Genomic DNA, 26,207 nt, shown 5'->3' on the forward strand with positions numbered 1-26,207 from the left:
TCAAAACTGCAGGAAAATTCTAGGTGCTGGGAGTTATTTTGCTATCTCCCTTCCTAGTTTGTCTAATCCAGTTTAATACATCCTCACAAGTGAGATTTTCCATGATCATAGTTAACATTTTGCCTTCCAAATGCAAAAAGATGCATTTGATGCTCTGTCTGGAAGCTGAGCCAGGGAACATTGTTTCCCACTTGGTAACACTTTAATGTTCTTGGGATACATTGGTCCATTTGTTAAAATTTTGTTCAAATAAAACCTCAGCCAAAAGTGCTCTAGGGCTTTTTATATTAATCTTTCCAATGGCCTTGTTTAGAGCATGAATTTTCTTCAGGGGCTGTTGCATTAACTTATTTACTTATTATTAAAGACATTGAAGATTGAGAAAAACAAAGGCAAAGCTGCAGACTACTGAGCTGAGAGACCCATATCCTAATCACAGTGTACACTGAGGTGTAGAGATTGTGATTAGGATAAAAGCCTGGTCATGAAAAGTGACAAAACACTCATTGCCTTCAGGAAGATCAGCATTCCTCCAGTGTCTCTCTGTAGAGAACAGAGGTTCTCCTTCTTTGGCTAAACCTTGTTTCTAATTAAGTCACTGATTTTAACTTCACAGTGAACTTCATCTATTTTTTCCCCTCCACTAAAAATTAAACTGCTTTAAAATGAACTGTGAATTCTACAGAAATATTCTGGTTTAGACAAATTTGCACTGAGTAACTGGGTATTTTTTGTTTAAAAGTCTTCAAGATCATGGCACTGATTTTACACTGATCCTGAGAAAAATTCCCCTTCAGGCCCCTGTCTGAGGATCTCATTGGTTTGATTCATTGCAGATTTTCCCCTTATCGGATGAGCAGCTTGACCATTTGATTTTATTGTTGGTTTCTTTCCAGATGCCAGAAGTACTGTGTATTTAAATATATATCTGAAGTTCAGCAGGAAATTGAAAATTGATTCTCTACAGCAGTTATCTGAGATATGGTTCAAGTTCTCTCTTCAAGTTAGCCAGAGCAAAGAGCTGAAGCACTCTCTGGGGAATGCCAGCTTGACAGATACTCCAGAGTGATTTCTGTGGCATCTTTGAGGAGAAATTCAGAAATTACGCTTTTGTTTAAGGGAGTCTTCTGTCTCCTCTTTGTTCTACTAAATAAGTGCAGAGATTAAGAGAACAAAAAGGATTTTTAATTCCTTGGTTCTACGCAGGCACCCTTCAGCAGAGATGTGTGATGAGGTGTCAGGAGGTGATGCTCAGGTTCAGGGCTCTGTGATCTTTAGCTGTGCTGGGCCATGGCCACAGGCTGTGGTCAGAGCTCAGCCAGCTCTGATGCATCTCATGGATGGAGCTGTGAAGGAGGAGGTGGCTTCTTCCCAAAAATGTCAGTGAGATCCAGCGTGTTGGGCAGGAGCAGCATGGCCAACCATGGCTGGAGCTGGGACATCCACAGGGACAGACACGAGTGTGTGCCTGGCTGCTGCTACAAGCACAATCCACTGCCGGCTGCTTTTGGAAGCTCATGCTCTGCCACGATGCTGGAATTATCCTCCTTATGTTTCCCAAGCAGCTCCCAAGGCTGCCTGGTACTGCTGAGGCAGAGGAGGCTCCACTGGAGCCAAGTGCTTACTGTAAAAGTAGTGGCATGACTTAAAGTCCTATATTTACCAATGTTTCTATGAATTTGATATCCTAACAGAGATGTACTGACTCAGACTGATGCCCTTTGGCATTCTGAGCTATATAAAAATGAATAGTTAACATTTGGAAGCAGAGTTTATTGATGTTTTTCTCAGCAAAATTAAGAAAACTATTCTTGGGTAAAATATTTACAAGACCATAAGAGCAACTCAGAAACTTCCCTGCCTAAGTTTAATGTGTCTCCAGCACCACTTGCAGTGGTCACTTATCAAATGTCTCCAGAACTTGGGATATGTGAGACCTCAAACCCTTTTATGCTCTGGCAGGAGAGTGAGTGCAGCAATAATTCACAATTACAGGCCAGTGTTCAATACAGATTGATTTGGTTCTGTATCTTTTTGTATAAAATACATCTCCACACAAATGAGTCCGGTGTGTTCAAACTTCCTAAATAATCATTTTACCAAAATTCTGTAATAAATAAGTTATCATCAAAAATCTACTGGATATACAAATAAATCTGCAGAATCTCTGTTCAGCAGCAGCAATAAATCCTTCCTCTATCACATACAGTGTTTACATTTGCCTAGGGGCTCTAAAACATTATGAGATGAAATGATTTTCCTGTTCCTTGGTGTCTGACTGCCATAGAATTTAAGTGTTTCATGAATTTAATTGTGAAGAGAACAGTTTAACATCTTTTCAGCCCCCTGTGTGAAAATGGAAGGAGGAGCCAACTGGATATTGCCTGGAAAATGATTCATATTTAAAATTTAACAATGACTACTGTGTCAGGGGAGGTTCAGAAAGGCAGAAAATGACCCCATGTCCATTAAAGATCTGTGCAAACTGGCAAAAGAAGGATTTGATATCATAAGTAGGGCCTGGCCTTCTGCTTGTGGTTCAGTTGCATTACAGGTTGCATAAATATCTTTATTTATGCAACATTAAGCCAATTTTCAGCATTTTCCTCAAAATCTATTAGTTGCTTTCAAGCTCTCTGGAAGGTATTCTATTTCATTGCAGGAGAATTCATCTGCCAGGCTCTGAAGAGGATGTTTATATTTCTGGCAACCAAAAGCTTGCAAAAAGGCAGTTGCAATCTTCTGCTGGAGGAGAGGTAGATGAAACAAAAACTACTACTGTTGCTTAGATGTAAAAAGAATTCTATTTTCAATGGAAAAGATTGTCCTGACTCACCTTGATTACTGAAATCAAGGAAAACATAACTTCAGTCCATCAAACCATTTTTGTAGCATTTGGGGAATGAAAGAGAGGATTGCTGTACAAGCTGGGAAAGAAAGCAAAACAACCAGTTGTACCTCCTTTAAACACACAGCCCTTCATAGTTTCATTTTCCCATCCCTATTTTGTTGTCTTGGTCCTCCTTTATTCACCTTTTTCTTTTCAAGAAATACAAGAAGCAATTTTAATGTATTGTGTATGATTCTTTATTCTGACTTCCCTGCACAGAAGTCAGGGTGTGACATGAACCTCAGTTTGATGCACAGAGCCTGCAGTGGATTCTTGCATTTTATTCAGGACTAAATGACAACAAAATCTTTGAAAACCTGAGAAGAAGGTGGGGTAGTAAAAGAGATGTGTGGGAGAAGAGGAATATAAAAAGGATCAAAACAGATAAATTTCAGTTGGCAAGAGATAATATATTTTCAGTTTCCTAGCATTAAATTTGTAGCTTCCAATGTATTTTAGTGATGGATTCTGCATAGGAAACTTAATGTAAATTAGCTATTATAAATTTGTTTTCTAACAAGAAAAAAATTAAATATAATCTTATAAATTTTGCTAATGTTCTTGGTAGTGAAGCAGAATCAGCAGTAACCAAAAGAATACTGCTGACAATTCCAGTGAAGAAGAAAATCAATCAAGGGTAATGTTCATCATTCCTTATTCACTGGGATAATTTGATCCTGACATTGTGCACTGTGATGGGCATGGCATGCTTTGTTCAAGATGTTGCCCATTTTGTGCCTTCAGGAGCTGTCTTCTTCCCTTGCCACCAGCTTAATACACATCCTTTTAACACATGCATGGGAAATGAGGATTTCCAGAGTTCCTGATTGCCCCAGCACCTCTCTACAGCTGACACTAAGACAAATGAATCTACGTGCAGGGACACATTGGCTGAAGCTCTGCTTTGCTTCATTAAAGCAGTGCTCAATAAATGCTCTTTACCACTGAAAATTAGCAGTGGTGTGGGCAGGTCTGTGGAACTTTGCCGCTACACTCAGGGTTAAGAACAACAGGGTCTGAGGGTTGGGAATTGGGAATAAAAATCTGAAATCAGTACAGCCTGGAGATTGGAGCATTCATTGCTGCATCTCTCTTAGGGTGGGACTGTGCATTAGCAGATGGCAGCCTAAAAACAATATGTGCTGAGAGAGCTGGAGATGTATGGCAAGATTTTCACCACCTACACAAGCATTCTGAGGAGTATTGTCTGTCAGGGGTGGCTCAGGATTTTACGAGCTGCTTTTGTGTGGATTTCTGCAGCTATTATCTGCACAGGATCAGCCAGGAGATGTTGGAGGCAAATTCGAGGCAAATTTTTACAAAATGGAATATGATAACCAGTCACAATATTAATCCCTAAGCTTTGATGTGAGCCTTGTAAAACACACATAAAGCAGCCCAGGCCCCTCTTTATTGGTAGATTGTGGAGATGGGTTGGGTTGTGAGAGGCAGCAGAAAATTGTGACTGAAGAGCAAATCATGATCTTGCCATCTGCCTGGAAGGAACTATTTTATAGGGTTTGCTGTCAATCAACCAACCTGTTTTGAAGCAAAGGCAGAACAGTATATGATTTTTTTTTTTTTATCCTGCTCATTTCATGCACTAATTCCCCACTCAGAAAATCACAATTTCCAGCACCAGCACAGCACTCTGGGCTCTCCCCTCCTGGTCCAGCAAGCAGGGAGAAGCGGTGGAAGAGAGTCCTTAGAGTGGTTTTCTTAAATAATGACAAGTCCATAGGTGTGACAAGGAATTAAATCCTAAATATTGCCTGCTGTATGCCACATATTCATGATAATTCTCACCTTTTTTTTGTTCCAGTGAGAGATCTTCCCCCCAAACTCATTTCCATCCTTTTTAAGTGTGTATTCTGTGTTGCTTTATGATATTTTTTGGTTGGTTGGGGGTGGGTTTTTTCATGAACATAACTGAAGGCAAAAATTGTTGCTGTCTGCCTGCTTTATCTTTTCAAGGATTTTCCTAGGAACCCTAGGCTATAGCATTGCACAGCAGTGTATTTCATCCATAACCACATTTCCTCATGTAGCACCTCTAGTCTGGGGATGTCCAAGCATGCTAAAATAGGTGTGTGGAAGCCACACTGTGCTCCTGCACAATCCAGGCCATTTTAGAAGTAATAAACTGAAATATAATTTAATATCACAGAGTGATTCCATTATAAGAGTCCACACTGCAGGGGACCAGTAGTACAGAAACCTCTCCATTTATTAATGGTTTTTTTTCCCCCACCACTGTTTGTATTTATGATAAAGTGGAAGCAAATACATGGGTTTGCAAATCAGCTGTTTGGTCTGTCCCCTGGTGTAATGCAAGAGCTGAGATTTGCTCAGCAGCTGAGGCCAAGGCAGAGTTAGAAAACATTAAAGTGCAATTTTCAAAGTAGCACCTGGACTTAAAAAGACCAGAAGTGCAACACTGCAGAGCTGATCTGCCCTCTTGCATTTTCCTTTGACACCAACAAAGCTTCCTTTCCAAAAGAGGTGCTGGGTTATGCCAGGATGTGCTTTGGATGGGCACTGGAGCAGAGCTGGGTGTCTGAAACACTTCCCAGCCAGGAGAGGCCCTGAGCTCCTGGCACAGAACCACCCTGGCACCTTCCCCACATCAGCCTGGGTGTGCCTGAGCACTGGGATTTGCTCTAACCAAAATAACGTTTTGCACCCGGTGGTGTTTTGAGCCTTCAAACCAGCTCCTCCCTGTGTTCAGGTGGTTTGAGTTTATAAAAGCTCCCTTTGGTGGGGGGGAAAGACACTGAGAGGAAGAGGAGTGTGGTGGGGTTTGTTGCCTTTGAGCTTCAGAAGCAGCCAAAAGGAGTTAGAAGGGAAAATAAAGATTAGGTAGTCTAAGGCAGAGGCAAGCAGAACCAAAAACTAAACCTGTCTCTGACTTCAGACCTGGTTTTTGGGTATTTGTTTGTTTTTTAAGGTGAGTATTTGGGAAATAGAATTCTGGGGGTTGTGGAGTGGTTTGCTAGTTTTGTTCATGGTTTGGGCTTTGAGCTTTCATGGTTTGTTGGGGAAATTTTTTGCTTCTGATAGGGACTGGAAAAGGGTTGATGTATTTTTGGGCTTTGGTCTGTGTAACAACTTTTTGTATGGGTTTGGCAGCTTTTCACAGTTGTCCCTATGCCAGAAGAAGGTGGAAGGCTGGCTGGGCAGGAGGAGTCTGCCAAGAGGGAAGAGGGGCCATCAAGCTGGGGCTGACTTGCTGCAATGTTTTAGGAGGAAATTTGTCTTCCAGATAGTTTTGTTTCTATGCTGATGTCTGAAATATGTCAAATTTGACAGAGAAGGCTTTTTTTAAAACTGTTGAAACCTCCTTTTTTTATATTACTTCATGATAATGACAGACTCACAGAATGGCTAGGGTTGAAAGGGGCCTCTGAAGACCATCTAGTTCAACCCTGCTTCTGAAATAATAATGGAAAGCTTTTTTTTTAATTAAGTTTAACTAAAATTTAGGAACATAGCAAGTGTAGAGGGAGTGAATATAACCCAGTGACCATATCTGAGCTCACCATAGGGAATTTGCTTCCCAAAGGTTTTGAATGCCTTTGCTTTTCTTGGATTTATTTTATTTAGGTTGTAAGTATTAAAAACACTTGCACCTTCATGTAAATGTTGACTTTTCAGCAGCAAAAGTAGATGCTAAACCTGTGATATTAGGACTGATATTTGATATAATTAAAGTGATATATCAAATGCCAAATGCCCCCTCTGGCTATAGATACACTAATTTTCAGTTCATGCAGCTTCTGACCCATGATTTGCCCACAGTAGGGGGATCTTGCCTGTAATGTGGTTTTTCTGGTCTGGAAAAGCAGCTGCAGCCTGACAAAAGTAATAGTTTGTTTTCATACTGGGACTATTCCAACAGCATTTTATGTAATGGGTTCAAGCTGGCTCTTTTAAGAGTCAGCTGGAGGTGCTGAGTTTGTGCTGGATGAATTTGGGAATCCATGAAAAGCTTCTGGATTTTCAGATCAGGAGGATCTCTCTAGCTATAGATAAAGGCTAATAGTATCACAAGAAGCCATGAACTGCTATCAGCTCATGGGCTGTTTTAACTTAGATTTCTTTGCTTTTTGGTATCTCTGAACTGAAATGAAATGGACAGCAGATCTCCATGACATGATGGTTATGTTTACCTGCCATGATATCCTGAGCACAGTCATGTTTTGCTGGTTGTATTTTAAATGTATGGAGTGCTATTAATTTTTTTCCTGATGATAATGTACTGCACAGACAATTCATTTTATTAATCCTCAGCAAGTGCTGATCTTGTCAGCTAATGGCAAGTTCTAGATAAGGGTTGAGAATTTTTGTGTGCGTTGTCCTACATACTTTAAAAATAACTAGGACATAAACTTTTGTGATATAAACTTCCCTGACAAATATAGATGTGTTCTTTTTTTCTTTCTCTCCCCTCTTAGGCTTTGGAAAACTGTAAAAAGCAGAATCCCTGCCTCCCAAACACAGTAATTGGGAAGACCAGACATCCCTTTGACAAGGAGTAGCCACATGTTTAAGGTAGGCTGGGAGAAACAATTGTGAGAATCCTTCATTTTGTGTTCTGTTCTCACTTCTCCCTGCTTTTATCAAGATTCAGACTTGTTATTTAATTGTTGTTTTTTAGTGCAAGCTACATATTGTGCTCCTGTAGTTGTTTTGGGGTTTGGTTTGGTTGGGGTTTTTTGGTTGGCTTCTTTTTCCCCTGTGGTTGTGTCATCTTCCTGCTTGGATCCTCCCTGTGAACTTGGGGATGGCTGACAAAGCTGCTGCTTCTGCCAAGCAGGTTTGGTGAGGCTGAGGCAGAGCAGGGATGTGCCAGGGATGAGAGGGTGGAAAGGGGCCAAGAGCAGCAGGTGGAGCATCTCCTCTGAGTGTGCTGTGCTGCTGCATCCTGATATCCATGTGTCTGCACCTGGGCTGGAAACACAGCTCATCTCCCAACATCCTGTGCTTGAGGTGGGACAAAATCTGTCTGCACCAGCCCCTGGGATGATCCCATGGGAATTGGCTTCCCTGCTCATGTTCGGCTCTGCTCTCTCAGCCTCTTGTGTGGTCTCTATGTTGGTCAGTGAAGGCTGTGGTCACAGCCAGACAAATCCTTGGTGTTTATTCCCTTAATGAAAAAATGTTGTATCTTTCTAGCAAAGCTTTTCTTGTTTGACTCCAGGAAAAACAGGGCATCTTCTCTTGTCACTGGAAAAAGCTGTAGGAGGAGCAAACCTTACAATTCAGACAGAAGGATTTCATGTTTTCATTGAAAGCATAGGAAGGGCAAGAAAGGAAATACATTCAGTTTGGTCATTAAGGTTTGATTAGATGTCCTGCAAGAGAGGGAGAAAAGTGGTGAGGACTGAGAAAAGGAAGTCTCAGTTGTGAGGAAGGTTTTCCTGGGAATGTATCCATCAAAAGTTCTGAACATGAAGTGGAGCTCCTGGCTGAGCAGAGGGGATGTGCACACAGAACATCAAATATTGCTGTACTCATGCATTGAATGTGGGCTGTGAATGTTTGTCTGGACCAAGCTGTGTCGAGGACCTGGTAATTCTGTGCTCTCCTTGCACCAAAGGAATCCTCTTTGTGCTTCCTGTTCCACTAGGGGAAAGGAAAACAGCCAGGAGCCAGAAACACAGGGAGCCTCAGGGACCTGGATGAGGAATTTTTGGCTGGCTTTACTCTGGGCTTCACAGCATTGCTGTTCAGGCAATCACATGTAGGCAGCTCCATCTTCACATGCTCAGCTGCTGGGGATCCATGTGGGATGGCTCCCAGTGGAGGAAAAACTCTGTGAGGAGGGGAGGAGGCCGAGCAAAACAGCTCTGCCAGGCTTTTGAAAAAGCCTCCACACATGTTGTGAACCTTGGATGAGCGTCAGAAATCTGGCTTTTGGTGGAACTGAGGTAAAATTTGCTGTGAGACTGCACTTGGCTCACCTGGGAAGGAACATTTACGTGGGGAGGAGCTGCAGTGTGCAGTGCCTGTTGCCCAGGCAGCAGCCAGGGGAGAGGCTGGGATATGGGAAGGAGCTTTGTAGGGTGGGTGGAAGCAGCTGGGAGGGGTGGAGAATGCAATCTGTGAACAGCAAAGCTTCCTTGTCCCAGGAACACTGGAACTGAGGAGCTCTGCATTTCCAAGGTGGTGAGCCTTCTCCAGACCCTGTGAGATATGAGCCTGGATGTGTGGTGTTAAACCCCTTCATGGGGAAAAGGCAACTGTGGGGGAGGAGGAGAGGGAGGCAGAGGAGGCAGCAAGAAGAGGCCAAAGGCTCCTGTTTGGGTGCAAGCACCAATCTGCTGTCTGCATGAGCCTGCCTGAGTTGCATATGCTGTCCTTTTCTGTGCGCCCAGAAAATTGTGATAAATAGAGGTCCGGGCAGGGAAGAGCATTTATTTTTATTTGCCTATTTTTGCCATTCACTTGGCATCTCTAGATGAATGGTGGAAGCACGAGGGAGAGGCTGTTCTCCTTGTGCATGCAGCCCTGGGCGTGGGGCAGATTCTCAAAGACAGCTGGGTTCCTGCTGACCCCTTGCAATCTTGGAGATGCCATCCAGAGTAAAGGTCTGTGCCAGCAGCCCCGTGGAGTGTCTCAGTCAGAGCTGTGGATGGGCAGTTTCCATGCTCTCCAGCTGGGACAGCTCAGGTGCTGGTGTCTGTCCTCTCCTGTGTCCCAGAGTGGGGCTGCAAGGAGCTCCTCCTGACTCTTCACCTCTCAGCAGTCAGACACAGACCATGTAACCCAAAGGGTGTTTGTGGATTCATAAAGCCCCAGCACTGCCAGGAGCTCCCATTCCACAGGACACCACCTTCAGTCCCATCTTCCTCTTGTCTAGAGACAAATTACTTGCAGCCTTCCCTTTTCATGAGAGAGCATTTTGAAATGTGCAGACTGCTCACTTGTGGGTTTCTTCCTTCCTATTTTCTCTTCCCAGGGTGTCAGGGTCAGTAGCCCCACAACCAACACGGGCCCAGAGGTGCTTGTAGAGCATCATCCCCTCCCTGTCAGAGCCAGCTGAGGAGGCTGAGTAAACCCCAAACCATCAGGTGAATATGGCACTGTGCTTAGCAAAGAGGGCAAGAGGAAAATGTTTGATGTCTTGTTGGTCCACTGAAAGTTAAAATTGGCAGCAAAGACATCAAAGCAGGTGTGAGGATGCTTCTGCAAGATGTGCCAAGGACTCCTGTGCTCCTGTCTGATGCTGGGAGCCAGGGCAGGGAGAGGCTGCAAGCACAGCCTGTTTAATATTCTCTCTGTCCCTCTGATCTCCCCCCTACCCTGCAGAAGCAACATGTCCCCTGTTTCTGCAGAGCTTGTCCTGAGCAATAGCAGCATCTGTCAGGGGTTATGGTGGCATTAGCCTCATGGAGCTGGGAGTTAGCAGTGCTTGGCAGAGTGACAGGTCTGCTGTACCTTACATAAATCTGTATCTTGCATAAATCTGTCTCTGCCTATTCTGCCAAGGTGTGTGGTCACAATTTGTCTGATTCTTCCTGCTGTCCACAAGGTTTTTGAGTTTATTAGAAGATATTTGCTTGAGACCCTTCTCCTTCATCTTTCTTCACACCTCCCGACTCTGTATATTTCACTTGTATCTTTCTCACACTGTATATTTCACTTGTATATTTCCCACAAAGTCCTGAAAGGGATGTAGCTTAAACAAGTGTTTCTTTTCAATTAAATCCCCATCACCTGCCCCTCACGGAGCTGCAGAAATCTCCCTGTATTCCCATGGGATTGAATTCCTCGAGCATTCTGCAGCAAACCCCAGCAGCCTCCTCCTGCTGACTCCTGTTGTTGGCTGTACCTGATCCAGGGTACCTACCTGTACAAGGTACCTACCTTGTTCTTCAGTCCTTCATGGGGTTTTGTTGCCTCTCATCCACTTTTCTTGAGCCTTCTAGACCCTTCTGAGGCCAGAAACTAATAACGACCTCAGTTCTTTGCTGTCCTTCAATGTCTAAGGAAATTCTGCAGGAAAACAAGAAAGTCCTTATTAAACATATAATTATATCCCCACCCACAACGTGTTTTCAAATAAAGCACCTGAAAAGAAAATGTTGACCCCTTGAAAGCATCTCTGGTCAATGAGGCTTGACCTTGACCACTCTCTTGTCCCCAGCTCTGCTCAGGGACCTGATGGGAAGGTCATGGCCAGTGATCTCCTGTGTCATTTTGTCACACCCAACTGCCACCAATTGCTTCACTGTGTTAAGGCTGTAATAGAGACCTGTTCTGAGCATTGTGGCAGAGACCAGTACAACATCTCTGTTGGTCTGCAGGGCCAAATACTTGGTGTGTATTACCAATAAAATACAGCAGCTCCAGAGGAGGATGTGATCTGTCAGGTGAGCTCATTGCACCTCTCAGAGTCTGCATTGAGATAGATGTCCTCAGGTGCTGAGGTGGAGGTACTTGAGTGTAAGAGTACTTAGTGCTGTTATTATTTACTATTCTTTGGTGTCTTGTGCTGGTGAGCATTTAGTGAAGGTGGCACACTCTTCTACCACAGGTTATCCCGGGGGAAAACAAATAATCCCACATTGTGTTGTAGCACACATCCTGAGCTCTCAAAATGGAAGTTTCTGTTTTGTCTCCAAGCCCTTTTTCTTTTGTAGGCAGACATAAGAGCTGTAATGCCAAGTGAATGGTATGTACTAAGTCTATACAATGGCTCTTTAAAAAAAATAATTACATATGGTACAAGAGGGAGAGGAAACCACTCCATTCCTGTAAATGGCCACTTAAGACGTGGAGAATAAATAACTGCAATAAATAATCTGGCAGAGCTGAGCTTTAGCATTTGGGAGTAAATCAGAGCTCTTTCCCCATTGTCTGCAGAGAAGGCTCGGAAATGGAGTTGGAAGGAAAGACAAAGATTCCCCTGAGAGTTGCGGCGAGGCGCTGGACAGCCCCTGGGAGCGTGAAGGAGTCTCCGGCTCTGCCGTGAGCCTCGCTCCCCTTTCCCTGCACCTCCCTTCCCCTTCCCAGGCATGTGCAAGGCAGCGGACTCCTTAAGTCTCGCTCTCCTCTGGTGAACAGGTGCTGGGGGATGAGGGCTGGCGGATAAAGGCTGTGCTGGCGGAACCAGCCCGTCCCAGGCGCCTCGGAGGCCGCGCAGCCCCCGGCGCTCCCCGCTCCCCTCCCCGCCCGCCTCCCGCAGCCGGAGCGGCCGCTCCCCTGCGCCGTGCGGGCTCTGCTGCCGCTATTTAAATGCAGCTCCAGTCGCTGGCTGAGCGAGGGCTGTGTCGCTTTAAGGCACATGTGATACTCTCCCGAGCGGGGATGTGTTGAAATAGGCTCGGGCAGGTCCGGGAGCCGCCGCCTTGTGCCGCCCGTGCGGAGCCGCGGCCGCGCTGCCCCCAGCCGCCGGCTGCTGCTCGGCCTCGCGTGTCCTGCGGGCCGCTCCTCGCCGCCAGACCCCTCCGAAGGGCTCCTCCAGCACAAGGGGATGCTCGGCAATGATCTAAAGGTGAAAATGAGAAGGTTTCCACCCCTCAAACCTTGGCCACTTTTCTGACGGCAGTCTGAGAGCTCAGATGTCTTCTTTACTCTGGAAACAGGATTTGTAACGAAAAAGAGATTTTTTTTGCTTCTTTTTTTTTTCTACTTTTAATCCTGATAAAGAAGATTATTGGGAAGCTATAAAAGAAATCCCTTATTGTGGTACAGATGGATTTTAAAAAGTATTAGATCTTTCCGATGAACACTACTAGAGTGCCCTGCTCTTGGTTGGATTACTCAGGTAAGGAGCTTCCTCAGGATTTAAGATTCAGAAAGCAGATCTGGAACTCCTCAGATAATAAGTGGAAAATATTCACTGCTGTGTTTCTATATTAATGATAAGATGATCTCTGGGTGAAATTGTGTGTGTGTGACGGTTTGCGGATGACCGAGTGCATGAAGAAATATCTGTAAGAAATGCTGGGTTTGAGCAAAGGTAGTTTGAAACAGCAAATGTTTGAGAGAGGATTTTATATTTTAAAAAGCCACAAAAACTAATTTTAAAGCCTCAGTGGGTAAAGTCTGCTGTCCATGTGTGAAGAACATGATGCCGGAGGAAAGACACAGGAGCATTTAGCAGGTTGTGGAAGTTTCACTCTTTGACTGGGATTTTTAAAGTTCAGTTTAAATAACCTGATTACCTGAAATTCCCCTGCGTGAGGCTCACCTTTCCCTTTGCCTTGTGGTATAAAAAGCACGGGAGCACCAATTATGACAAGAAGGTGTTAATTCCTGAGGACACGGGAAGCCTCCCGGGAGCTCCCTGATCTGAGGAGATTGAATCTATTTTGCAAGATAAATGGGTCTAAAAAGAGAGGAGAAACAGTGCATTGTATACTGCAAAGCAAACAGTTGGAAATAAAATTAATTATACACCAAGCAGTGCATCAAGCACTCAGTACAGAGAAAGGAAGAGCCTCATGCTGATCAAAATAGTGTTTTGGTATTCTCTATTAATTATATTTGTCAGTTTATGTGGTTCATTTCAACTAATTAGACTTGAAAAGCTTCCCAAAGACTCTGCTGCTTTAAAATCAGGACAAAAAAAAAAAAGGATTTATATGCATATATTTTATTGCCACAGCATTTCACTATTTTAATATTGTTCATCTTCCTGCTGTAGAAATCCCCTGATATTGCATGCAGATTGTTTTTTTTTTTGTAAAGACATGGGTTTTTTTCCATGTGAGGGATTTGAATCTTTCAAAGTCTTTCTTGCTCTGTGAAAATGATGTTCAGCTGATTGGATTATTAGATAGAGAGCAGCATCCCGTCATTGGCTGAGTGAGGAGAGTGCCTGAAGTTTGATTAATTTGCCCATCTGAAATGCAGCACAAGGTGCTGTTAGGGGAACTGGACGATGTGTAGCGTAGCTGAGCCTTGCAAACCTCCTGATCCTTGCAGGCACTGAGCAAGAGCTGCTGAAGTTAACAAGTCAGAGGGAAATTCACCCACTTAGTACAGCCACGAGCACAAGTATGGAAAAAGAGTTGTCTGCACTGCGTGGCCAAGTACACCGGCACCAACAGACAAAGAAATTGCCTTTTCCCTTTGCAAAGGGAATATTTTTTAAAATTTTGACACAGCCTGCTGTGTGGAAGCATCAAATCTTCTATAGAGCACATCTGAAATTCATTCTGGCCATGCTCCAGTCCTTGTGCGTGCACAGGTCGAACAAAAGGAAGCTGATTTCATCGGGGGATTAGAACATAATTCTGAGAAACAATTACTTTGTTTGGTAGACAAAAGCATAATTAATAATTAATGCTTGCAAAAGCAAAAAAAAACCAAACAATGTACTGTTACCTTCTGGGTCAGTAATTGCCTTTTTAGTTTTGGGGATGGAGTATTTTGGCAATATGTCTTGGATAGCTGAGGATATGTTATGTCTTCCTGCAGGGTATTTAAAGCAGCTTTGATACTGTCTGGACATCATGTTGGTTTTTTCCAGCTGGTGTTGTGACTTTTTACAATTTGGTTTATATTTTTAACTCCCTTGTAAATTGAGCTATGGATCAGTGTGAGAATATTTCCCAGCTTCTATTTATATTGTGGTTTTTTCAGCCCTCAGATTATTACAGTTTGATTTTTACCACTGAATTATTAAAGTTACCCAGGCTCCTGTGTTGATGTCTCTTTACCTCAGCTGTCCTTTTTGGGCATGACCTTTGTTGTACAACAATTGCATCCTGCAGGGGGGGAACAATAATCAAAAGACATTTAGCAAAAGGAGTGAAAAAGAAAAATATTAAAACCACTGTTGTAATGGAAGCTGACTATTTTGTGTGCTGGAAGGCATTGGATAATAATGTGTGTCTAATATTTTGTTTAGAGAATGGCAGTGGTCTCTGCAATGTCCTGGGTCCTGTATTTGTGGATAAGTGCCTGTGCAATGCTGCTCTGTCAGGGGTCCCTCCATCACACTTTCCAGCAGCATCACCTGCACAGACCAGGTAGGACTGAGCTCAGCTCTGGGCTTGCAGGCTCTCTGCCCGTGCTCCTGTCTGTCTTGATAAATGATTGACTAATCAAAATTCTCTTTATCATTTAAGTTTTATGAGTTGTTTGCCTTTGTATTGCACAGCATCTGTTTTCTGGTGAGTCTAATGTGTGTTGTGCTTTGCCAATCCACTGTGGGAATATTCATGTTTGATGTCATTTTCTAACAATTGCCCAACAGAAAATCCCATTGTGGGTAATGATTCCGTTTCTGTGTCCTTGTTTCTCACTCCCCTTCTTCCCATTCGGTGAAGTTCTGGAATTTCTGTAGAACTTGGACACTGAGAGCACAGGTTTGTGGAACTTTTTGCTTATCTGACCCAAACTGGGTTCAGGTTTGTTCCTTAAACCACAGGCACTGAAACTGGAGATTGGATGTTTGCCTTGGGTTAAAGGAGGCACACTCACTCAGAGATTCTCAAGTTTACCTCTGAAATTGATGGGGCTGCAAAAGCGTGTCCTGGAGGAGAATTTGGGACTGAATAGAGTGCAGTGCCTGTAAAAGCAGAATCAATCCCACAGGTTAGCAGTAGAGACCACAGCTCACTTGGACTGCTGGGTCTGCAGGGACAGCACAGCAGTGGTTTTATTCGGTTTTTAATAACAGAAATGGATCACATAGCTCCAACTGCTAATTGCACTTTGAAGAATGTGCTATGCTAAAAATTGAGGTGGTGGCATTTTCTAGCACAGTGTTTTCATCTGGTTAAAATTAGATGGGCCAAGAATGTCACTTAACCAAATTTGAATCCAAAGAAAAGGTGGGAGGGGCTCTAAGAGTTGAAAAAATGAAAGATGGAAAGTGTTAACTCACAGTGATGAGTCATCTTACAATGTGGCAATTAATATTTCAATTTTTTTTGATCAAATGATATCCCTTCAAAGACAGATGGGCTTGAACACAGGTCATTGGCAACTTTAAAACTCAGAGTTTTCCTAAGTACATTTCTTGCCCAGGAATCACAGGTATTGGCATTGTCTTGGCTTATTCTAGTAAAACATAAATGTTACAGAGGAATAGACCAAGATCCTTGCTAGGCCAGGTCTCAGTGCCCATGTTAGAGCATCAGATTAACCAAGGGTGTCACCTTTACCCCCTGGCACGGAAATCTGTGAGTACTTGAAGTTTGAGGGGTGAAGGACTTACCTGGGACTTGCAGAGATCTATTATAGTGCAATAATCAGAAATGCTGCTGGTTATTTGAGTGTGTCCCTAGTGAAGGAAAGGGGAAAAGAGAGCCTTGCTGCACAGGTATGTAAAGGGAAAATGTAATATCACTTTATGGAATCAGTTGAAACAAGTGACATTATGAGAAAAAATGAGAGCTGGGCAGATCCAGAGCTCTGCAACATTTGCCTAAGCTTGAAAAATCACCTTTTTTATGAAGCAAGAACAGCAAGACACTGAATGCATGCCAAATGTTGGGGAAATGTGAAAAATGACAAAATCTTTCACTCAGGGATGTGCTGCAGATAGAGTGAAGGTTTTACAGCTGCCTCATCACCTACTTAGAAGCAGCCAAGCTTTCCCTCCTGCGAGCCTGGCTCAGGCAGCTTCTCTGCACCCTACATGAATAAGATTGATGGTGTTCTGATCCCAGGCAGCCAATTTCAGTCTCTCAAGAAATAATCCACTACATTGACAGATGAGTGGAATTTGACATGATGTTCACCTCAAATTCAGATTGTGCTGCACCTGGGAAGTACCAGCCAGTGAGTGTCCTTTAGGGAAACTCTCAGATATTTTGGGCGATTTCTGCTGTCACAACAGAAAATCAAGACACTGTTTTTTTTATAAGGCCATGAATTTGCAGTCTGCCAACTGAATGTGAAAGGTTGTACATAAAAGGGATGGAAATATGTTAACTAGCAAACTGAGTGATTTTAATGTATTCAACTGCAGTCCCTGAGCACACCCTATTTTTCATATTTATATTATTAGGAATGCGTAGTTTACTTTTAGTTAGAAATTGTGTAAGTAATATTAAAATGTTCAGCCAAATAAAAGTGAATAAAAAATGGATGCAGATAAGCCAAAGCATAATTTCAGTAATTTAATACTTGGTGTATGAAATTTCAACTTATTGAATCATGGCAGATAGAGCTGTAATCAATAGCATGCTCAGCATACCTTTTCTTTCAGTTTGTGATCATGCATGGATAATGAGCTGGCCTAAAATCAGAGAGTTTGAGCAGTTCATCTCCATCATGGGGCCACTTTGGTACAAGATAATTAAAAGGGCAGGTTCCACCTCATTTTGTGCTTCTCATTCTTGATGAATAGAAGAGTCTCACTGAGCACAGGAAGGTGCAGGTAGAAGATAAAATCCTCTTGGAGTGTATTTAGCATAATAAACTTGAACTGAACACAGTGGATTAGCACAGTGAATATATCCATCTGGACCACAGCAGTTAATCCATTTTGGAAACCCTGGAAATCAAGGGCAATATATTAAAAGGTTAGTTTATCATCAGAGATTTGAGCTTGATTTTTTTTTTTTTATTTTTTTTTTACTCCCAGAAACTTTCTTAAGCAAGTATTTGAATGAGCTGAAATACATTTTAACACGCTGTGCAATCACAGAAGCTTAAAGCCTCTTTCCAGGGCAGTATAATTTTTCATTTTTATAATTCAGTACTTCTTTGTTCAGTTAGATGACTTAGCAGAAGGCATGAACCTGGAAACAAATGTGACAAACTGCTCTACATGACAGTATTTGTGACTTTATTTTCTGTGAAATGTTGGCAGGTGGGCACAGGTAGTAAGGCCATAGTAAATACTGCTTGCTTATGAGATGGATGATGCTGTATTATTTGTGCCTGTTCATGAATTCTTTCTTGTCTCATTAACACAGTGAGAAGTTTGAGTGCTGCTATTTAGTGCCCTTAAATTTTGGTGCCTGTTCCTTTTGACTCGGGTAGGTGAGGAAGAGCAGACCTGGGATTAAACCTGCAGAACCCCACTGCAGTGTAATTCCCCTTGGGCAATACTCATGGCTTTCTGCAGGGTTTTTTATGCCTATATTTCATTTTCATGAAAATCATGTTAGGCAAAGGATGTGTGAAAGCATTCACAGGAAATAACTTTATGTGGAAACGAATCTCCATCTTCTTTGCAAGCTTGTCATTTCTGTGTGATTTAAGGAGAAATAGTGGTAATGAAAAGAATTCCATGCTGGTTGTTTTGGTCTCTAAGATACACAGAGTTGTAGGGCTGTGGAATTGGCCTGAGGGGTTAGAGTGGCCACGTTGATTTGCAGTTATCTGAGTGCCTGTGATAGTTCATTGATCATCTGATTGACAGGATTGATCCTCCCAGCAGCAGGAAGTAGATGCTGGGGTTTGGTGACATAAGATATTAGCAAAGTACAGGATTCAAGTTAAAAAATAAATAAAGCAACCGTTACCAGTTCAATTACGCATTTCTTTGCAAAATTTTGGCTTTGTTCCATAACAAGGTATTGGATCTTTCATCTAATCATAGGTGACAACACTGGCCATGTGTTACTTGGAAGGACATAGGATTCACCTGTAAGTTTGTGCAAATAAATTAGCTACACATCAAGTTAGTTTTGTGTGCAGTGTAAAGATGGAAGGCACACACAAGCAGAAAAAAAGTATCCACTGTAGCACTGCTGACATTTGCAAATATGTTAATTAAAAATAGGCCTGTTCAGAGGAAGAAATCATGGACTGAATCAAGGCTGGAATTTTATGATGCTAAACATGAAGTACCTTTTATTGTGACAGTAGTTAATGATGTGCCTATTAAAAATCTTCTCAAGAAGTGATTCTCTGTATTACAGATTACAAGACAGAAAAATCAGTCTTAAAGCAATTCTGCACCATCTAACAAGGAACATCAACCTAAGGATGCTGTGAGCATGTTTCTCAGTAGACAGCATTTTGCAGAAACTGTAGAATGTGGCTGTGAGCAAAAAATGTCTTAGTTCTGGTCTTGGCCTTCCCACTGATTTTTTTATAGCCCTGGGGTAAACTGCATATTTTCACATTTCAAAAGGTCTGCTGTTTTCATATGCCCCATATATGTGGCTATTCAGTTCAAAACAGGCAGGGTTTTGAATCTAATTCCTCAGGAAAGTATAAATAAAATGTCTGTACTTTGTAGAGCAATTGAGATTGGGAAGGTGAGTTCAGCAGGATTTTTGCTCTTGCTGTGGACAGAGGCAAGTGTGGCACTAGGCAGTTAATATATAAAAGTTTCTGTGATTAGCAAGAATTGTGTTTCATTAATCACATGGTGTGAATGCAAACTGTTGCCTTCAGTATACAATGTTCAAATTGCCAGGCAGGAACACAGCCAGCCATGGCCATGAAAGGTGACAGCTATTGTTTCTTGCTGTGTTAATTAAAATCAGCACATTTTTAAGTTCTAAGGTCTGACTCAGTTTTCATTGACTCCAGCAAATGCACAGGAAGCAGCACAGTGCCCTGGTTTGTTCAGAGTCAGAAAATCCTGCTCGCAAGGAGCTGTTCCAGTCACTCACTGGAAAGATCTCCCTTGTGATACCTTTGTTACACACACCTGGCCTTGACAGGCTGCTCTTGAAAATGTGAAATTACCAACTGCTAAGTGAAGAAATCCAGGTTGTAAGTACCTACTGTGTTCCTGATCACACACAAAATACATTTGGATGTATGTGGACACGTACTTTGTTTAGGAAGAGAACTGAAGTGATAAAGCCAACACTTAAGCATGAGGTAGGGTTTCTAGCAGCATGATGGCAATGAACTGCCTGCTGTGCTTGTGTGATGGGCTTGTTTACAGCAGCAGACTTGATCAGAAGTATTGCACCCTGTGATTTTGGCTTTTGATATTTTTTTTCCTGAAAAATCAAACCTCTGAAACAAAGCTATCATGGCTCCAGGGTGTGCTTGGAGATAGGGTTAGCCATGGGAGTTTTTGGGGTCTGTTGCCTGGAACACAGGGGAAGTAAATGGGAAGGACAGGTTGGTATTGCCAGGGGTCAGGCTGTCCTCCCTGGCTGGTCAGTGGCAGGAGCAGAAGGGCAGCTGGGATCCTCACAGCTTGGCTCCATGGGCTGTGAGGAGCAGCATGGCCAGGGTGTGCACTGGGGCCTGAGCAGCACAGGAGGGCTCCCCAGGAGCTGCTGCAAGCGTGGCTGCATTCCCTGTTGGGTGCTGCCTTTTCCTTCCCCCCACATTGGGTGCCCCCATTTCTTGTCCCTGTTGGGTGCCATCTTTTCCTCCTGTTGGGTGCCACCTTTCCTGTGGGCGCGCTCCTGGGGTCACCCTCACTGCACACCTTGTGCAAGCCAGCAATGGCAAAATGCTCCCACAGGGACAATGGGATGATGCCTCCTGTGCTGGTGCTTTGCACTGACACACTCTCTGCTCTGGTTTAGTTCCCCTTACTCCTGGCCATGCTCCTGTCCCCATCCTGTGCCACTTCAGCTCTCCCTCAGGCCTCTCTGCAGGCAGACACTTGGGCAGAGCTGCCCTGGGGAAGCAGGGACCAAAAATCTCCTCTTGCTGTGCTGGCCCTGGCAGCATCTCCTGCTCCCAGCCCTGTGCTGAGCCTCCCTCTCCAAGTGCAGCCTCGGGGCCCTGTGAGTCATGCAGGGACCTTTCAGTGCACACCACTATTTGTAGCTCGCTGTCATGGCCTTAAAGACTGTAGGAATTCATTCTGGGGTGGTAAAATCCCAAGGAACATTTGGCACCTACAAATATAAACCCCAGAGGCAGACTACATTGCTCTGCGCTGAAGTGTTTCTGCTGATAACATCAGAAACATGCCTTTAATGATTAGCCTGCTTTAGTCCAAGGCTCATTTATATTTTAAAAAGTAATATTCAAGTGCATTGCTTCATAAGATTGATGTGTTTTCCCCTTTAAGTTTGATATTATTTTACCCTGTATTGTCTATAATATTTGTGTTTCCTTCTGAATGTTTTTCTTTCCACTCTGTGAAACCAACCTGTGCTGTGAGCAAGATTTTTGGGTTTTTTTCCTGGTGGAACTCAGCATTTTTTGTTGTTTTCAGATGCCCTATACAGAGCAGTTTTCTCCAGCTGATCTTACTCCTTTGCATGGGAGTGATGCTGGAGCTTTCTGTTCAGTGTGCCCTGGGAAGGGACCACGAGGACTGCAGCACAGTTGGAGTCTAAATTTATGAGAGTGAGGCAGTGATGCACAATGGGGAATCGGGGGTGTAAATTAAGCTGAATGAAGTTACACAGCCCAGTGTTTCTGTGACTCAGATTTCTACGCTCTATTTAGATTGTTTTTTGACATCTCTCTTGCCTTCTGTATTTCTTCTGGAATACCAGCTTGCCCCTTCATAGTGGGTGAAGAAAACACTCCTGCCCTTCTTGAAAGGTCACTTCAGTGACAGCAGCGTGCAGGATCACTGTTGCTATCATGATAATCAATAACTCTGTCCTACTGTTCCACTGTAATCCTTACTTTGAGAAAACAGCTTGGCTTGGGAACTGAAATGATGGCAGGACTGTAAAATTTTACTCGTTTTTGGATGATGTGAAAGGGATTTCTTGAGAATCAGCGAGTGAATTGCAGCACATGAACAGTCTGTTGGGATGGGTATCCTCATTGTGGTGCAGTGTCTCTGAGTTCCAGGTAACCCAGGGGATAACCTGCTCTCCATGAGCAAATCCCACCCAGCCACACATGATGGGAGATTTTTGGAATTAGGCACAAATATTTCTACCATGAACAGTTAAGTTTTATGTGTATACCATGTACCTTAACTCTTACTAAATGAATAGGAAACTAAAAATCAGCTTAAACAGTGATCCTTGTCTCTTGATTATCAGGGGAGCTCTTGGTTCAGATTAAAGAATGTTTTTAATCCATCCTTATGCATGATCCAATGATCTGCTGAATTAATTTAGTTTTCTGTAGTTGACAAATCTGAATCAAGAACCCTCATTTTGAACCTACCAAAAAACAGGGAGCAAAATAAAATACACTGTCAATTAAACTGTATACAAGTGAGAGTTATATCTGTGGAGAACTTGATTAAAGACTCCTATGCATGTACATATCATTTTTTTGGAAAGTGAGGAACTTGAGACTCTGATTTTTCTGTGTAAATAATGTCAGCAACCAAAGACTCTACAGATCTACCTGGGTACAGGCAAAAACCTCAGGATCTGAACTGCACCCCTGTTAAAACTTTATTTTTGCTGTCCTCATTAATGCTCTCCAAAACTGCTGCTAAATATTGCTGGCAAGCAAGGCTTCAGTACAATTGTACTGTGTTGTTCAGGATTTATTAATTATAATCTTTTCTTGCAGAGTCTATTTATATTTGATCATGACATTAATTGGTTGCCAAAACAAACTAGAGTTAATGGTGTTTAATTAAGTGCTTGAGAGCAAGCAAGGACATTTTATTTGGAAAATTGATTTCATTGATTTATATGTTTGTTTCTTACAAGAACATGCAGAAATGAAGGGAACCTATTGGTTAGCACCTCTTTCCTACATGCTGCCCAGGAATCCCAATAATAGTGGTGACTGAATGTGTTACAGAGTTTAAAAGTATCTGTAACTCATATATTTGCCTATATAAACATATTAAAAAGTGTTCACATTCTGAATCAGTCTGAATTTAAATAAAACCAAAATCCAGACAGAAATGAGATCAAGTAACACTGAAATATCATTAAGGTCATGTTCAGAACACTGCATTTTGAAATAAAAACACATTTTAGAGAAGACCTTAGCTTCATTCCTGGACTGGCTAAAGGTGCTGTGGATAAGGAACGTATGGCAAAATACACTGAAATATGACTAGATATAGGTACTTCCTGTAATTATATTAATAATTAACCTATTATTTTATTCCTATGATACAGTAATTCCTATGCTTTCTATCCCGTCTTTAAAATTTGGCTAATTTTACAGTTCAGAAACCTTTTAACACCAGCCTATTTCATGTTTTATAGCCAAAACTGGGAGTGGGAAATTCTGAGGACTTAATACTTTGTTTGTTTTTAAGAATCAGTTTTCTAAGTTGAAACTTTAAGAAGTGATTCTATGTCTTTGTGCCTTCTTTATTTCTGCCTTGGTGTTCCTCTTTGAGGGAAAACATTATCTGTGTAGGTATCAGCAGCTACCCAAAACAAGTCATCATGCTGATAAAGGCATAAATCCTGTCTGGAAGCAGAAATTGAGATCTGCCAGTGCCTGCCTCTTTCCCAAGAGGAATCCAGACCACAGAGAGCTCAAATTCAATACCAGGGTAAACATGAGGAGGGTCTTGTGTGTCCTTCTGGCTGGTACCAGCTCTTGTTTTGGTTTAGAGCAGCACTGAAATTAAAGTAGGTCTGGTGTTTTCAGAAGATGCCCCTTTTTACACAAGGATACACTTTTCATTAAACAGCAGAAATTTGGGGGAAACCTTTGTTTAGTCATAAGCTCTCATGGCTAAGCTAACACAATTTACTGGGACTTTCATTAACACATTAGATTCCTCTTTTTGGTTACTTGCATGGAGTTGTTTCAGATTTGTGTGGTTATCCAGCCAGAAGTCACTGCTGTGTGAAACAGGGGAACCCAGGGGATGAGTTGAGCTCACAGAGGTTTTTGAGTTCCTGATTGTTTTTAGTGTGCTGGGGCAGGATCTGACAGAGAATGACTGTGTCTAAGCCAGCTCCTACATTATTTCTTTAGCAGTATCTTTTTGTGAAGCTTTGAAATGCAGCATTTTTTTTCCCCTCCAGGTAATTAGAAACTGTATTTCCTCAGCTGACATCTGAGTGCTTTCTCCATTAATTCAGCTGCCTGGGTGGTGTTTATCCTAACCTTGTTTTGAGTTTCTCCAACAAATAGATGACTCCTTTAGTTCTAATTTAGTTTCTCTTGGTATTTCTATTATCTCTTTCTAGTTGGCAGGCAAGGAAATCAGATGTGCATCAAATGAAACCATTTGTCATGGATTAGTGCATGCAAATGCCTTGATAACAGCAGTAGACAAAAGCTGTGAGTGTCTGGGAAGAGAAAATTAACAGGGCCAAAGCAGCACTGATAGCTGTCCCTAAATGAGATTATTCAATGCCTAGGAGCAGGGCAACTCTTCTGTGCCCTCCCTTGACATTTGTCCTCTACTGAAATCTTAATACATGAGGGAAATTCACAGTGAAGCCTGTGAAGTGGAGAAGTGTCCATGGCAGCTCCTGGCTTTCCCAGGAATATGGACACATCAGGATCTTCCCTCTGTCCATTAAAAACCAGCTGAGGTCGAGGATGGGGCTCACGGGTGGGCAGAAGTAGAGAAAAACATGAATGATCCTCCAACCTTGTGTATCTCAATTTGCCACAGCACACTGGGAGTCAGGAGAGCTGCCAGGCAGGACACGGGGGATTCTGTTGAGGTTTAATGTATCCTCCTCGATGACTTCTCTGGAAACATTTTGCATTTCCTTCTTTCCCTGAGGGCAGAATTGGGTAATTGTTTAATGCTGATTCCTGCTGTTGATAGCACGCTGAATTGAATGAGCTGAGTGGTTATTAGATATTTATCTCATGCTTGTCGTGGTTACTCCAGTTCCATTATGAGCCTGGTTGGTCTCTTCTGAGTCCAGAGAGGTGAATGTGAGCTCTGGAGTTCCCTGCTCAGAGGATGGAGGGAGGAGCAGCTCAAACACAGTTGGAGGAAGGGGAATTTTGAGGTGCCCTGACTGGGGGCAGCCTGTGGGCCGTGAGCATCCAGGGCACATTGCATTTCTGACCCTCCAAAACCACCCCTGGGAGATCACCAGACACCGAGGCTGTCATTTAGTGCAGGCTCCACAATGCAGGCAGATTACCAGCTCTTTTCTGTAGGTTTTTATCCTGTTTCAGTCTTTATTTTCCCCCTCCCTTCCGCTAAACCAATTTCCTTTGTTTTCTCTGAGTTTTCCTTTATGTAAGCTCCTAAGGCTCTCACTTTTGAAAAAGGCTTTCAGAATTTCCTCCTCTTAATTAATGCACCTTGATGTGGTGTTTGAGCAACAAAATTCCATTTGATTTCATCCCAATTCAAACACCAGCAATATCTTAATAAACTAAATAGTTTTAAACAGTTTTATTTTTTAAAAAGGATCAAACTGGAACTACTTGATTAAAAAAAACTTGAAGTGCTAGAATTTTCTGCTTCCTGATATTGGTAGGATAGATTAAGTGTTTTCTAAGAAAAACTGGGAGGAATATAAATCTTAATATAAAATATATATCATATATATTTTAATATATTTATGTGTAAGTTTTTATATATATATAAAAAAATAATCTCCTACCCATAGGAAAAACTATTTCTGTTGGTCTGAGTCTTCCAGTGGGAAAGATTTTGTCGTGGTTTCTGCTGTCTACACACCCCACACGTGTTTTGATTGTACTTTTACAGCAGTGTGGCATCGAGCAGTCCTTTGTAGCAATCAATCCTCTGAGGTTCAGGCTGTGCAAGTCCCCCCTAAGCCCTGTTCTTAGGTGAAATGAATTATTTCTTACCTTCCTTTCTTGTTTTTTAGCCTATCAAAGGAAGAGGTGTAATCTGTAGTATCTAGAGATGGAAACAAGGTACAAAGGAGTATCAGATTTACACTGAAGTCCTTCTGATGAGGATTGTGTGTCTTTAGTATGCTGCTCCCCAGATCTGAGGGGCTGTGCTCTTTAACAGGTGAGAAGAGGTTATCCCTTAGTCCTGACAGAATCTATGAATCAAAATTGGGAGGAGACATTAATGCACAGTTTAGAATGCAAATCTGCTTTTAAATATTACTGTGGTAAAATAATTGTCTCTGTATAATGCATGATATGAATTAGTATCTTAAGTTTGAGATATCTTACTCTAAGCTGTGTCCTGTCTGCTTTCCAAGTGCTTTAATGTCTAGATTTCACAAGAGAGGCAAAGATATGAACAACACTGAAATATGCCTTTGTCAGGAGGGATTATTCCATTGTTCTATATTTTGATAGCACATATGGGTCTCAGAACCTCATTTGGTACAGAAAAAAGGCAGCCTAGTTTTACAGGCTGCCTGTTTGGTTCTTTCTCTTTCTGGCCAGCCCAGGGACAGCCTGTGCAGCATCCCTCAGTGGGACAGGCCATCAGAGGAACCAGCTCTCCCCCAGGAGCACATTTCTGGGAGCTGGCAAGGAAACAAGTGAGGTTTTATTACTCTGCTCCTCACAGCCTCCTCTGGTGGCTGCCAGACCCTGTCCTGCAGCTGGTCCTGTGATGGGTAATGCCATGGTTGACTCTCAATTAAAAGGCAAATATTGTGTATATGTATATTAA

The 26,207-nt window shown here is 42.6% G+C and overlaps 1 protein-coding gene across 1 annotated transcript in view; it reads left to right on the top strand.

Moving 5' to 3' along the window:
* The first annotated feature begins 12,279 nt into the window (after positions 1 to 12,279).
* TAFA1 (TAFA chemokine like family member 1) overlaps positions 12,280 to 26,207 on the top strand; it is a 209,362-nt gene continuing 195,434 nt past the window's right edge. The window contains 2 exon segments of the mRNA XM_063164989.1: positions 12,280 to 12,662; positions 14,754 to 14,874. Of these exon segments, the coding sequence (XP_063021059.1) occupies positions 14,757 to 14,874 (118 nt within the window). The 5' untranslated portion in view covers positions 12,280 to 12,662; positions 14,754 to 14,756.

The sequence above is a fragment of the Melospiza melodia genome, chromosome 10 (assembly GCF_035770615.1).
Source record: "Melospiza melodia melodia isolate bMelMel2 chromosome 10, bMelMel2.pri, whole genome shotgun sequence".
Taxonomy (NCBI): domain Eukaryota; kingdom Metazoa; phylum Chordata; class Aves; order Passeriformes; family Passerellidae; genus Melospiza; species Melospiza melodia.